We start from the raw sequence: 13,549 nt of genomic DNA on the forward strand, positions 1-13,549 counted from the left end.
ACTGCATGATGTAGGAATTCGAAGTGCCAGGGGCAGGCTGCCAAATGTTGGAATACAGGGAACGGAAAGCAGTAGCTATTTTTTTTTTTTTTTTTTTTTTTAATATTAAGAGTTTCTTATTTAGCAATCTTTGATATCAGACATTTTCAATCCTCTACTAGTAACTTAGTTACTAGTAAACCTAGCGGCCTGCCAACCTGGCGATACCAACTGTACGAACTGACCAAGAACCACTATGTATATGTAAAGCGATGCGCGTACCTAGTCTGTTGACTTGGTCTTCTGGTCTTTTGGTAGTCTAGTAGTTAAACGCTCCATTTCATGCAAAAACTAAACGGTCTTGGTAGAAGCGCACCTACCTTCTCGGCCTGTGACAGGAACCTGGCCCAAATCCTACCTCGCATTCGAGCAGAAAGTCTGCCACACCCATGGCCTCTCGAACTACGCCGAAAGCTCCTCCCTACTGGCGTCTACGGGGCTTGGATACACTTTTAGCGAGGAGATAGAAGAATTCAACAATGCTTCTGATGATATTGATTAAAATAAATAAGGTGAATGATCGTTAGAATACAGGAATGAGAATGACCGCTGCCTTAAGAATCCCCTCTACGGCATCTGCGCTTTCCCAAATCATGGCCCCAGCTCGAGAAGTTCTTTCTCCCTTTCCAGCCTTCCCTTGAGGATGGCCACATTGGCGTCAACCGGAGCAGGGGCGGTATGCGTAGGAGGGTTACTACCGGTCAGTGGCTTGTCCGGAAGAGGACGACAGAAGGCAGAAGTAGACTCACTCGGTCGAGGGTATCCGGGTTGAAAAAATTAGATTGATTCCTCTCCTACTGTATAGTAAAACCGCCTAACTACGTATGTACCTCTCCTGAGAAGAGTGAATCCATTCCATGGTGGTGAAATGGAGCCTACAGAGTAGGTGGTCATTCATTCACTGTGATCATACGGCTTCAGCTCTGTCACTATATCACGGTAGTTACCAAGGCCCGTCCGGAAAGTCTTTCCTCTCATGAGTAAACTCGGCGTCATACTTACTTCTTCCTTTCCCACTCTCCGAACCTTCGCGCCTTCCATCGCTGAAATACCAATACCACCTGTTATTGCTATCGGTTTAGACCTCCAAACCAGCGATTCCAATCCTAGTCCCTGCCTCCTAGATCTTGAAATGTCTACGATCACGGCCCTGTCCTCCCCGCCTCGGGCTTCAAGAGGTTCGGAGAGGGAGGAAAGTTATGCATCCCCCAAGTGCCTCCACCTCGTCGGATCCGGACCGTCGTCCTCAGATGGTAGGAAGCGTCGCAATCATGGCTCTTCAAGTGACGAGGAGCATGTTGTCAAGTGGGACGGCTTCTCCGACGAAGATCTCCGGGTTGGAGGGCCTTATCTATGCGCCATCCCAGTCAAAACTATCGCAGTCCCAACAGACCATCCCTTTTACAGCCGTGTCGTTGAGAACGTTGCCCCACTCAACCAAGGAGTAAGAGATATCTTGGCAACGGCCGATATCAGATTCCATGACATGGGCTTTTGCGGCCGAACGTCGGTTTATGACCCAGAACCTACACCGGCTCTCACTCTCTACATCGACGCCAACAGGTCTTCCATTGACGACAAGTGGATTACAACTGCAAGAATAATCCACTCCTTTCTCGTCAGCAATGGGGTCTTTGGTGTGTCTGTTGAGCTCGCGGACCCAAGAGCTTTTGATCCCATAATCCTCCATCCAGTCAGAAACACCTTGCCCATCTTTTCTTGGGAGAGGGTAGCATGGGCTATTATACAGCAATCTATTATTCACCAATGGACCACACTGGGTTGCTACGAGATCACCGCTCCCGGAGAGGAGAAGCAGGTAACAGTCCTAGTTACGGTCGACCCGTCGGTGAACAAGGATTGGCGCGGCGTCAGAGAACACCTTGTTTGGATCCTCGACAGCTTTGAGCTGTCCAGTGTGGCAGTTCGGATTGTCAAAGATAGGGTCCTGCGCGGAGGTGGATTTAGTGGCCCAAGACTTCCATTAACAGCCCTCACAGCTCCTGCCCAAGTCGGGCAGAGCATCGGTGTTCAGGGAACTGAGTACGCAATTGGGACTTTTGGCGGCTGGGTTGAGATGAAGGATGGCAATGGGAGATGGGAACAGTTTGGATTAACTTGTGCAAAGTGCGTGCTACCCCCCGGTGACCTTCTTTCAGCCGAGCAGCAATTAGGTAAAGGCAGCAACTTCCCTGAAAGTACTAATGGTTCCTTGCTAATGAACGTAGCTGTTGCACGGTGGCGGATCAAGGGAATTACTCCCGGTGATAAGGTGGCCGAATCCCTGCTTAAAGTCCAGCAGCCGAGTGTCCTTGATTTAAACCGAGCCATTCGGAAATGGGATGCCCAGGTGGAGGCACTGACCACCAGATATCTTTACCAGAAGGTCAAGAATTATCTTAAAAATGACGAGTTTGTGAGCCCTCGTGACGTGAGAAACTTTCAGATCGATCAACAGGCTCTCGATTATGCTGAACAAGCGAAGGATAGGATTCAGTCGTTCCGTACCCTACAATCTAACAACCTCGGACATGTTTTTGCGTGCTCGGGACTCAACTCGATCGTTCCTACCACTATGGCCCCGGGGGCCATCAGCCTCTCTAACATGGATTGGGCTCTCATAAAACCTCTGCCCATGCGGAGGGGACTGAATGAAGTTGCAACATTCGAGCGTCCGGCTGTTGGAGACTTACCATTCCCTTTTCAGGTCGGTAGTATACTGGCTGATGGTTCTGGCGTGAAGATGAGCGGTGGCGACCGTGTGTTCAAGTGTGGCCGGGCCACCGGCTACACCGCGGGCTACTACAGCGAGCTCGCAGAGTTTCACATTCTCACGGAGATGGCCAATGGGGTAGAGAGGCCGATAGTCACCAGAGAATACGCGATCACTAACAGCAGTGCCTTTTCGGAGCCCGGAGATTCCGGTGCATTGATCTTCAACCGAGACCTACAGGTTGTCGGGATGATTTTTGCCATTTCCGAAAGAAATATGCGGACTTATTTCACTCATATTGATGACCTGTTTCGCGACATAAAGCGTGTTACGGGAGCGCAAGTTGTGAAAATCATGGACTAGCCCATGGCTCGTGAGGTATTTGGAACGAAGGCAGTGCCGGTCGACGCCAATGTGGCCATCCTCATGGGAAAGCTGGAAAGGGAGGAAGAACTCCGCCTACGAACGTAAAATGGCTGAAGATTACCGATAAGACTCCTTGTTGAGCTTGGCAAGGCCCGCAACGCAGCAAATCCTACTATGGAAAGGGACCTCAACGACACTCGCGCTTCTCTCATCGAATACGAGATTTTACAGTTAGAAAGATAGTAGAAATCTCTATTTCTTATACAGACACCCGAACCTTCTATACCAAAGAGAAAGAAATTGAATGAATTGATGAAGATGATGAACAACTAGCTAATTCTCAGGCAGCTTTGAAAATATCAATTCACTGAGAGTCACGTCGGACAAGCGTGTTGAGACCGCATAAGTATAACACGAGGATTTCCAGACTGTCTTGTTTGGGGCAGTAGGTGCGCTTGGATATACCTAGTTTTCCGGAATTGAATAGTCTTTGTTTCCGATGGTCACGATGATAATCCTTGATTTTTCGTAGGGACTATGGCCGACACATGGGATTAGCAGGCATTGAAAGCAGGCAATAATGAGCTGTCTTTTGAGATAACTATATCTGTTCTTAAGAGTAATCTGGCTCCTGATTCCGGGAAATGGTGTCACCAAATATACTCTTCCTCCTTTTCCCAGATCATAGTGCTAAGTCCCACTAACCTATTTCAAGAATTGATCCGGGAATTACGTTAGCAAATACATCTTTGTCATCAACATCCTGTGTAGTTAGTTAACATCAAACAAGAGATAAATTATGTTACTCCGTACTGCCCACAATTTTGTCGATCTCCAGCTGATACCGACTTGGTGACGTACAATGGAATCGTCGCGTATGTGTGTGATTTGTTTTTGTGGGGTAGGCCAGGCAGATTGGACGAAGAATTTTAATACAGGTACACTTCTCTACCAGGTGCCTCTGCTATTCAACATCATCTAAAATGCCAAAGTCTTTTTGAGAAACAGAGGTATCAACGTTGGCTTTCTTCGTTTGAATAAGGATGTTTCCTTGCAAGAATCAAGGGACCTCGCCACTCCTGACCAGCGAACACAATTCAGACTTAACCCATCTCCTTATTTCACCTCCGTAGACGCCTTCCTCATCCATACGTCGTGCTATCTTCTTTTGCGTGAGTTTGGTGGATCGGGGATCGGACCTCACCAAGCATTCAAACTGTGCCAGGCGATTCTGCCTGACCGAGAAAGGAACTTCGGATCCGACTGGAGGCTACATTCTTCCGGTAAGCTTTCCTGATTCGTAGCGACCGAAAATCTAACCTAGGAGCATTTCCAGTTTGCCCAGATCCGTCCATCTTTATAAGGCCTCGAAAATGTCTCCCTCAGTCGAAAGAAACAGCATTGCTCTTGCAGCCAGATAAAGCCGGATGGCTCGTATCTCATCTGCTAAAACTGCCGTCAGAGATCCTGATAATTATCCTCGAATACCTATCGCCATCAGATCTGATTCGGTTTTTCCGTGCCAGCAAAGAGACCTTGTCCTACACCAACTTGTTCTGTCGCACAAATCCACTTTATTTTTACCGCTGCAGCACGACCACAATCATGAACAGAGAAGAGGATAAGAGAATTCTGATGATTGCATTTTCCGCCTGGGCTCGGTTCAGCGAACTGGACCGAAGATGGGAACTTGTGGAGAGGGCGGCGCGAATCGCTAGACTGCTACCATTTCTGGATTGGAAAATCCAGGTAGTACCGACATTCAATCCACGTGCTCCTCTCCAGGCAGTAAACCATCAATTTGGTCTACATCAAAGTTTCATAAATATTCCAGATCACACCAGAATCGTTCAAGTATGCAGTATAGGTCTGGAAGGTAAACGTTACGTCTGTGGAATCGGTTTTGTTTCGACAGAGTCAGAGTTATTCCTTGGCGTCAGGACCAAAAGCATCTGTGAATTTGATGTTTCTGATATGCTAATCGAAACAATTGGGCTTGCCGCGGATGAACTGGGAATCACAAGTATAAAATATGGCGCTTCACCGTGGTTATTTGGCGATCCTGCCTCCAGTCGCTGTTGGGCAGGGTTTAGCCTAAGACAGAAGCATACGAGAATTCGGGTCGTTCGTGATGTGAGTGCAAAACCTTTCCTTCTCGGATATTGCTAATCAAATAAGTAGGCACTTAAATTTCGGGACATCAGCTGGCATTATGAAACCCCACCTTCATTCGAAGAAACTCTTCTGATGAGAAATAAACATCCATCACTATCTAGCCACAAATTCATTGATGAAACACTTTACGTGCAACAACACCCTGATCGAGAAAGAGAATTAGTGAACAAATTTGGAAGATTCCCTGTCGAAACATTATGGTTTGAACAAGGTCTACAAGCTATCAGAATATACGGTGCTGGCGGCCTTGAAGGTATCCGCGGCCTATCCGCACAAACAGGGTCGGATACCTTTTGTGTCGGTGTTTGTCATACCGATCCAGCATCCATTACATTAGACGCACCCCACGAAATACTGTCTGAAATCGATGTGCGGACATCTGAACTTTACCCGCTCGCAGTGACAGTAAGCATCAAGCCCTTATTACCTTGGATGTCTAATCTTACCCTTATAAGCTCAGAACCAATTATCACCGCGAATTATCCTCCGAATCAAACCGCCATTTAGCACCTGGGGTCAATTACAGCATTCGTACCCTCCGACCGCCCCCAGGATACCGCATCGTGGGGCTATACTTTCGACTAGAAGGGTTGATCATTGACTCAGTTGGGTTAATATTGGGTTTTCATCAGATGAAGACAGTGCACCCGGGTAAGAATTAGCGGTTGCCGACAGTTCTGATCCTCTTCAACGCTCTCTTGCATAATGTCCTGACAGAGGTTCTAGTACAAGATAGTTAAATATTAACTAACTCTTTATTTGATGGACATCTTCGATTCTTCGTCTGTGTAATAGGATTGAGGCCATGTTATGGATCGAGATATCTACTAATTTTATGCTACCTTACCTATTACTATTCTTAAACAAATCTAAATCCTAATCACCTCCTGAACCCGCCTGTTCCTATCAACCACCAACCGAAGCTGTCTGCCCTGCCAGCTAGCAGACGAGGAGGTAGTAGCGGTTGTTGCATGGGGCGCTGGCTTGAAGACGCCTTCGCGGAGGGTCTCGGTGAAGAGTTCGTAGGAGGGGTAGTCTATTTTTTTTAGTTAGTAGGAGATTTTGGTTGTCTCTTTCATTTCAATGAGAGAGGAGAGAGAGAGGAGAGAGAGAGGTAGGGGATATGCGTACAGCCATCAACGAAATGAGTGACTTGCTCCGGCGTCATACCCGTTCCTTTCGCGGCGCGGAGTGTCCTTTCTTGTTCTTGTCGCCAGTCGTAGACGTAATGCGAGCCATGAGCGTCGCTTTGATATGGTTAGCCTCGGCAATGTATGCACTGAGGAAGAGAGACGTACATATGAATCAAAGCGTCTAACTGGCTGCATGTAGACGCATCACGGTGGTTAGCAAATCTGTCTGACCATGTCATAGAAGATAGGGAATGCAACCACAACCAATCCACTTACTCCGTAATCAAATCATACGCGCGCAACGCATCATTCACAGTCTTGACGTCCTCGAACTTCACATGCCCCAGACGCCCGTTATACTCGCCCTGTTCCTTTTGGCGAACCGCAGCCTCCCATTTCTCGCGAAGAGTTGCCTCATCCCACGCGCGGAACCCCACGCACCATCCCTCAAAGATGACCACCTTGATCTCCTCCTGGTCCGGTTGGTTGACGATCTCCCACTGCGACTGGGGGACTCGATCGCCTTGTCCCGCGAACGCGGACTTGTCATACTGCGGGATGGCCGTGGGGCGGCCGGCGCGGAGGGATTCGAAGACCTGTGTCGCTAACGGGAGATCGTGTGTCGCTGGTTGACCGCGGTGTTGGAGGAGGGGGTTCGAGGGGAATGATTGTGCGAGAGCGTGCTGGGCGTCGTGCGTGAGGTATAGGTCGTCGAGGGAGAGGGTGACGACGGGGAGGGAGTATGGTGGGGATCGGAGCGTTGATTGGAGGGCGGATACCTGGCGGTGGGAGGGACGGTGATTAGTTGAATTGAATCAGTTAAAGGAAGAAAATATTGCATGGCACTGAGACACAGAAATATGTTTGACATACCAGGACGGTTTTGCCAGCGCCTTGGACGCCGTTCAGGCCCAGGAAGAACGGAGGGGCTTTGGTGGGGTCGTCCCCATATCGGGCCTGATGGGCTTTCAATCGCTCGAGGAGGAAGGGGATACAGTGTTGTGACTTGTCATCGATGATTTCGGGCATGATGCGCGACGGGAACTGAGTGGTTTGAAATACTTAATGATCTGGAGGGGTTGTTGTAAAGTCAGAAGAATGCGCAGTGTTGATAAACTGCTATTTACTGATGTATGTCGGAGTAAAGCCGAGCGGGTGGAATCTGGAGAAGGTTCTGCCACGGCGTTTACCCACCCGCCGGACTAGATCTCGTCCGAAACGCTGCGGAGGCTGCTCGGCGGACTATGTTAGGCCGAGGGCGCTTTCTCATTCTGGTTCACTATTACATGAACCAATCCATGCGAAATGCCACTCTGTATGTACAGATGAATGGATTCTACTCGCTTGATCGAGAAGCACTCGGTGGGCATTGCACCGTGCTCTCAGATGGCGGTGCCAAGGTCTTAGTTTCATGATGAGAGTGCCAGAGCTGATTGCCTCTTTTGTGATCAATCTGGAGGTTCAACATTATTGCGATTGCTCTTGTTAACATTGTTGTTATACAGAGTACAGAGTACAGAGTATAGAGAGACAGGCACACCGGATGAATTGGTAGATACATACGCTAAACCCAAACCAGCCCTAGCGCACGAGGGGCCTTGCTTATGTCACCCGCGGGCAGTCAATCTTTTTTCTAGATACCCCGCCGTATGCTCAGATTGACTTGCTCCTTTCAGTGTATGTGCTGTGTATAGATCCCCTGGTTATTTGAATCTTAATCCATATCAATCACCATGGCTGCCACTCTCCCCGCCTACAAGACCGCCTTCCTGGAGTCCTGTCTCTCCGCCAATGTCCTGACCTTCGGCACTTTCACCCTCAAGTCCGGTCGTCGTATGTCCTTCCAAATTCTTGAATCCTCGCCGTAATAATTGCTGATATCCCGGATCAAGACTCTCCCTACTTCTTCAACGCCGGAACCTTCCACACCTCTGCGCTCCTCTCCGCCCTCTCCACCGCCTATGCTCACACCATCGTCTCTTTCCTCGCGGCCAACCCCTCCATCCCCAAACCCGATGTGATCTTCGGGTAAGCCCATAGAGTTCTCCCATGTTATGACCTTCCTGTGGAAACGTAAATTGACTGGAACCCCCATTTCAGTCCCGCCTATAAGGGCATCCCTCTTGCCTGCGCCGCCCTCCTTGAGCTCCACCGCCTGGACCCCGAGACCTGGGCGTCCGTCTCCTACAGCTACAACCGCAAGGAGAAGAAGGATCACGGCGAGGGCGGCAACATCGTCGGCGCCGCCCTGAAGGGCAAGAACGTCCTGGTCATCGACGACGTCATCACCGCGGGTACCGCCATGCGGGAGACGCTGGACCTCGTGGCCAAGGAGGGAGGCAAGGTCGTGGGCTTTGCCGTCGCGCTGGACCGTCTGGAGAAGATGCCCGGACCCAAGGAGAAGGAGGGCATCGATGATGGCGAGCCCCGGATGAGCGCTATGGGCCAGATCCGTCGCGAGTACGGTGTGCCCACGACGAGCATCGTCACGTTGGAGGATCTGATCGTGCTGTTGAAGAACAAGGGTGACGAGGGAGACTTTACGAGACTGGAGGAGTACCGGAAGAGATACCAGGCCAGTGATTAAATGAGTAGGGTTTGTTTAGCGGAAGACCTGATTAGATCAATTGGGTAACATGGACATGCGTATTCCTGTCTACCTCTAACGCGAATGGATAGAGCTCGTAGTAGAGGGCCCAAACAATTGTTTCCTCGGATGTTCTGAAAGGCCAGATGGGAGTCAGTCAAGCATACCAAACGCTTGGTCTGATAGTATCATTCTGCTGAAGTGCACATGTATGTACACAAGGTACGGAGTACAGAGTACATATTTGGACTTATGCAGTTCATGATTACTAAGACTTATTCAAAACCCCCTGCACAGGCACATGACCAGGTAGCGCATCGCGGAACCCCGGAGATCGAGCATTTAGTGCGGACCCATTCATTCCTCTCTAGCAGGATCTTGGAAATGGTCATTCGGCGTCATTCGGTGCACTCCGTAGCCAGACAATTTTATGTAATGAAACAACCTGAAGACTACACAGTACACCGGTGTACATTTAGTGCGATCTCATCCTTTATTCTGGTTGGGTTATTCTGTCTCCTTTGGGTTTTGTGCGGTTACTCGATGATCGCTACCAAATACGTCGTCGTGGTTGCTATTGTTAGTGTCTTGTTGGGAGTGTCCGGTGAGATGGGAGAGTCACGGATTTGAGAGCAGTCAAAGTCCCCCGAGGTTAGAATCAGGTCGAATTCAACTCCGCAAGATGGACGGATCACGGAGTAATCAGTAATCATTCGATTCCCGGGGTAGCTTTGTATGGCCGCAATCCTCAGGCATTCCATTAGATCATGGTGCAGAGCGTCGGCATGTGAAGGCGGATCATCTGCCTGCCCCAAATTCGCTTGGCGCCGTGGGACCCAAACCTCCGAGCTTCACCTGCAAAGATGCCGAGGTTCACCTTGCCGAGCCCTGCGACCGTCCGTTTTGTCTCCTCAGATCCCAAGGTCTTCTTCTACTCTTGTTCTCCCCCAGACTTTCCCCCGTCTCTATCATCTCCCTCTCTCCTCCCAATTTATAATCATTATCAGCTTCGTCCCCCTTTCTTTTTCTTCATTTCCTCCTCTTTATTAATCCCTATTCCCCTATTCTCCTTCCGATACTGACTGAACTCCAACCCTCCCCTCCTTCTCTCCGTTCATTCTTGTCCAGTATGTCTGAGCTTCGCTTTGACAATCAGACCGTCGTTGTGACGGGAGCCGGTGGTGGGCTGGGAAAGGCATATGCTCTTTTCTTCGCCTCGAGAGGTGCAAATGTTGTCGTCAACGACCTGGGTGGATCTCATTCCGGCGACGGCAAGTCGTCAAAGGTAAGGTGTCCGATCCGGTGGTCACACATGCCCTTGTACACGTGAGAAACTAACTTGTGGACTCATTTTAGGCTGCGGACGTCGTTGTTGAAGAGATCCGAGCTGCCGGAGGCAAAGCTGTTGCCAACTACGACAGCGTTGAGAACGGTGACGCTATCATCGAGACGGCGATCAAGAACTTTGGTCGCATCGATGTCCTCCTCAACAACGCCGGTATTCTGCGGGATGTCAGCTTCAAGAACATGAAAGACCAGGACTGGGATCTCATCAACCGGGTACACACGTATGGTGCTTACAAGGTATATATTCCTGCTGCGACTTCTCTCCTACATACCTTCATGTATTGACTCGTATAACCTCTAGTGCGCACGAGCTGCATGGCCCCACTTCCGGAAACAAAAGTATGGTCGCGTTATCAACACTGCCTCTGCAGCCGGCCTCTTCGGCAGTTTCGGACAGGCCAACTACTCCGGTGGGTTTACTATGGCATGTGTGCATCGGTCGTGGAGCTAACAGAAGAAGCCGCCAAACTCGGTCAGGTCGGATTCACCGAGACCCTCGCCAAGGAGGGTGCTAAGTACAACATCATCGCCAATGTTATCGCGCCTATTGGTATGTTAAAAATGATGTTCTTCCGTGGCAGGCAATATGGGAAAGCTAACCGAATAAATAGCCGCTAGCCGTATGACGGCCACCGTTATGCCCCCCGACGTCCTGGAAAACCTCAAGCCCGACTGGGTTGTGCCCCTGGTGGCCGCCTTGGTCCACTCCTCCAACACTACCGAGTCTGGCGGAATCTACGAGGTCGGTGGTGGCCATGTGGCCAAGCTGCGCTGGGAACGGGCCAAGGGTGCTCTGCTGAAGACCGATGCGTCGCTGACCCCCGGCGCTATTGCCCGCAAGTGGAACGACGTCAACAACTTCTCGCAGCCCGAATACCCCACTGGTCCTGCCGACTTCATGTCTTTCTTGGAGGACGGCCTGAAGCTTCCCAGCGCACAGCCGGGACAGGAGCCCGACTTCAAGGGCAAGGTTGCCCTCGTCACTGGCGGTGGTGCCGGGTATGTATTGAACAAACAAATCTCAATCTGATGAAACCTGGATGCTAATCTGTTCTAGTCTCGGTCGCGCATACTGCTTGCTCTTCGCCAAGCTCGGCGCTTCCGTGGTGGTGAACGACCTTGTCGACCCCGAGCCCGTCGTTAAGGAGATCAAGCAGCTGGGTGGACAGGCCGTTGGTAACAAGGCCTCGTGCGAGGACGGCGAGGCTGTCGTCAAGTCCGCTATCGATGCTTTCGGACGCATTGATATCCTGGTCAACAACGCCGGTATCCTGCGCGACAAGGCCTTCACCAACATGAACGACGACCTGTGGAACTCCGTTGTCAATGTTCACCTGCGTGGTACCTACAAGGTGACCAAGGCTGCCTGGCCCCACATGCTCAAGCAGAAGTATGGCCGCATCGTCAACACTGCTAGCACCAGCGGTATCTACGGTAACTTTGGACAGGCTAACTACGCTGCGGCGGTAAGACTCCTTGCGATCTCATTTCCCGTACTCTCACTGACAATTCTATTCAGAAACTTGGTATCCTCGGCTTCTCCCGTACTCTTGCTCTCGAGGGCGCCAAATACAACATCAAGGTCAACACGATCGCTCCTAACGCGGGTACCAACATGACCCGCACCATCATGCCCGAGGAGATGGTCCAGGCCTTCAAGCCCGACTACGTTGCCCCGCTCGTGGTGCTTCTTTGCTCCGACATTGTGCCCGAGCCCTCTACCAAGGGTCTGTACGAGTGCGGCAGCGGCTGGTTCACCCGCACTCGCTGGCAGCGTACCGGTGGTCACGGATTCCCCGTGGACGTCAAGCTGACTCCCGAGGAGGTTGTTAAGCACTGGAAGGAGATTGCGAACTTCGACGACGGACGTGCCGACCACCCCGAAGACGGCCAGGCCGGTGCCGAGAAGATCATGGCGAACATGAGCAACCGCAAGGGTGGGGCCTCTGAGGGTGGCAATGACATTCTGCAGGCGATCGAGAAGGCCAAGCAGAGCTCCAGCGAGGGAACTCCCTTTGACTATGTCGACCGGGACATCATTCTCTACAACCTCAGCTTGGGTGCTAAGCGCACCGATCTGCCCTTGGTTTACGAGAACAACGAGCATTTCCAGGCTCTTCCCACCTACGGTGTGATCCCCTGGTTCAATACTGCCACCCCCTGGAACATGGAGGACATCGTTGCCAACTTCTCCCCTATGATGCTGCTGCACGGCGAGCAGTACATGGAAGTCCGCAAATTCCCCATCCCCACCGCGGCCAACACCCTGACCTACCCCAAGCTCATTGACGTGGTTGACAAGGGCAACGCCGCCTTGGTTGTTGCGGGATACACGACCAAGGATGCGAAGACGGGCGAGGACCTCTTCTACAACGAGTCCACAGTCTTCATCCGCGGCAGCGGTGGCTTTGGCGGTTCGCCCAAGCCCACCGCGTCTCGCCCCAAGGGAGCCACTGCCGCCTACAAGCCTCCCCAGCGCAAGGCGGACGTGGTTGTCGAGGAGAAGACCTCCGAGGATCAGGCCGCGCTCTACCGTCTCAACGGTGACCGCAACCCTCTCCACATCGACCCTGAGTTCAGCAAGGTTGGTGGCTTCAAGACTCCCATCCTGCACGGACTCTGCTCCCTGGGTGTCGCCGGCAAGCACGTGTTCAGCAAATTTGGCGCCTTCAAGAACCTGAAGGTTCGCTTTGCGGGCGTTGTCCTGCCGGGCCAGACCCTGAAGACGGAGATGTGGAAGGAGGGCAACGTGGTCCTGTTCCAGGCCACCGTCGTCGAAACCGGCAAGCCTGCCATCACCGGTGCTGGTGCCGAGTTGCTGGAGGGAGCCAAGGCCAAATTGTAAACTAATAACGTCCCACTACGCGTATGGGCAGTGTGAATCAAATTGTGTACATAGATTATGACTGTTATTGGAATTATTTCCTTTTGTTTGTTGTGGATTATTAACATGTGTACCTGTGGGTAATAGCTACCAGACTGATACATATTCTGATCTTGTATGAAGAGCACTCTTTATCTCCATCTGCACCATCTGCACCCTGTAGAATACCAAGGTACTTCTAGTCCGACGACTGGAAGCTCCCGGGATGGGCCGAGGATGGTATTGTCAGATACAGTAATGTAACCGATGGGGACTTCCGAAAAGACCAACTCCAATCCAACATTCCATTCCGTCTCCCTTCATCT

General features: G+C 51.0%; 4 protein-coding genes across 4 annotated transcripts; 3 read left to right on the forward strand and 1 right to left on the reverse strand.

The window, feature by feature from the left end:
- Window positions 1–760: 760 nt before the first annotated feature.
- LDX57_007676 (uncharacterized protein) lies at window positions 761–3,115 on the forward strand (the record flags this gene model as incomplete). The annotated part of the gene is made up of 1 exon (XM_046089391.1): window positions 761–3,115. Exon 1 carries the CDS (start codon window positions 1,016–1,018, stop codon window positions 3,113–3,115), a length of 2,100 nt encoding a protein of 699 aa, XP_045945361.1. The 5' UTR covers window positions 761–1,015.
- Window positions 3,116–6,161: 3,046 nt separating this feature from the next.
- LDX57_007677 (TDA10 family protein) lies at window positions 6,162–7,553 on the reverse strand. Its single transcript, XM_046089392.1, has 5 exons — window positions 7,300–7,553; window positions 6,703–7,205; window positions 6,592–6,615; window positions 6,425–6,540; window positions 6,162–6,329 (listed from the first exon to the last, which is right to left on the reverse strand). Exons 1-5 carry the CDS (start codon window positions 7,453–7,455, stop codon window positions 6,163–6,165), a joined length of 966 nt encoding a protein of 321 aa, XP_045945362.1. The 5' UTR covers window positions 7,456–7,553; the 3' UTR covers window position 6,162.
- A 467-nt stretch (window positions 7,554–8,020) lies between these two features.
- Window positions 8,021–9,230, forward strand: URA5 (orotate phosphoribosyltransferase). The gene is made up of 3 exons (XM_046089393.1): window positions 8,021–8,259; window positions 8,319–8,454; window positions 8,527–9,230. The coding sequence occupies exons 1-3, from the start codon at window positions 8,160–8,162 to the stop codon at window positions 9,011–9,013; spliced, it is 723 nt and encodes a 240-aa protein (XP_045945363.1). The 5' UTR covers window positions 8,021–8,159; the 3' UTR covers window positions 9,014–9,230.
- A 912-nt stretch (window positions 9,231–10,142) lies between these two features.
- On the forward strand, window positions 10,143–13,205 carry mfp (putative peroxisomal multifunctional beta-oxidation protein (MFP); the record flags this gene model as incomplete). The annotated part of the gene is made up of 7 exons (XM_046089394.1): window positions 10,143–10,298; window positions 10,370–10,597; window positions 10,662–10,770; window positions 10,821–10,910; window positions 10,972–11,359; window positions 11,418–11,826; window positions 11,880–13,205. 7 exons carry the CDS (start codon window positions 10,143–10,145, stop codon window positions 13,203–13,205), a joined length of 2,706 nt encoding a protein of 901 aa, XP_045945364.1.
- Between the last annotated feature and the right edge of the window lie 344 nt (window positions 13,206–13,549).

The sequence above is a fragment of the Aspergillus melleus genome, assembly GCF_016097325.1.
Source record: "Aspergillus melleus strain CBS 546.65 chromosome Unknown contig4, whole genome shotgun sequence".
Lineage (NCBI taxonomy): Eukaryota > Fungi > Ascomycota > Eurotiomycetes > Eurotiales > Aspergillaceae > Aspergillus > Aspergillus melleus.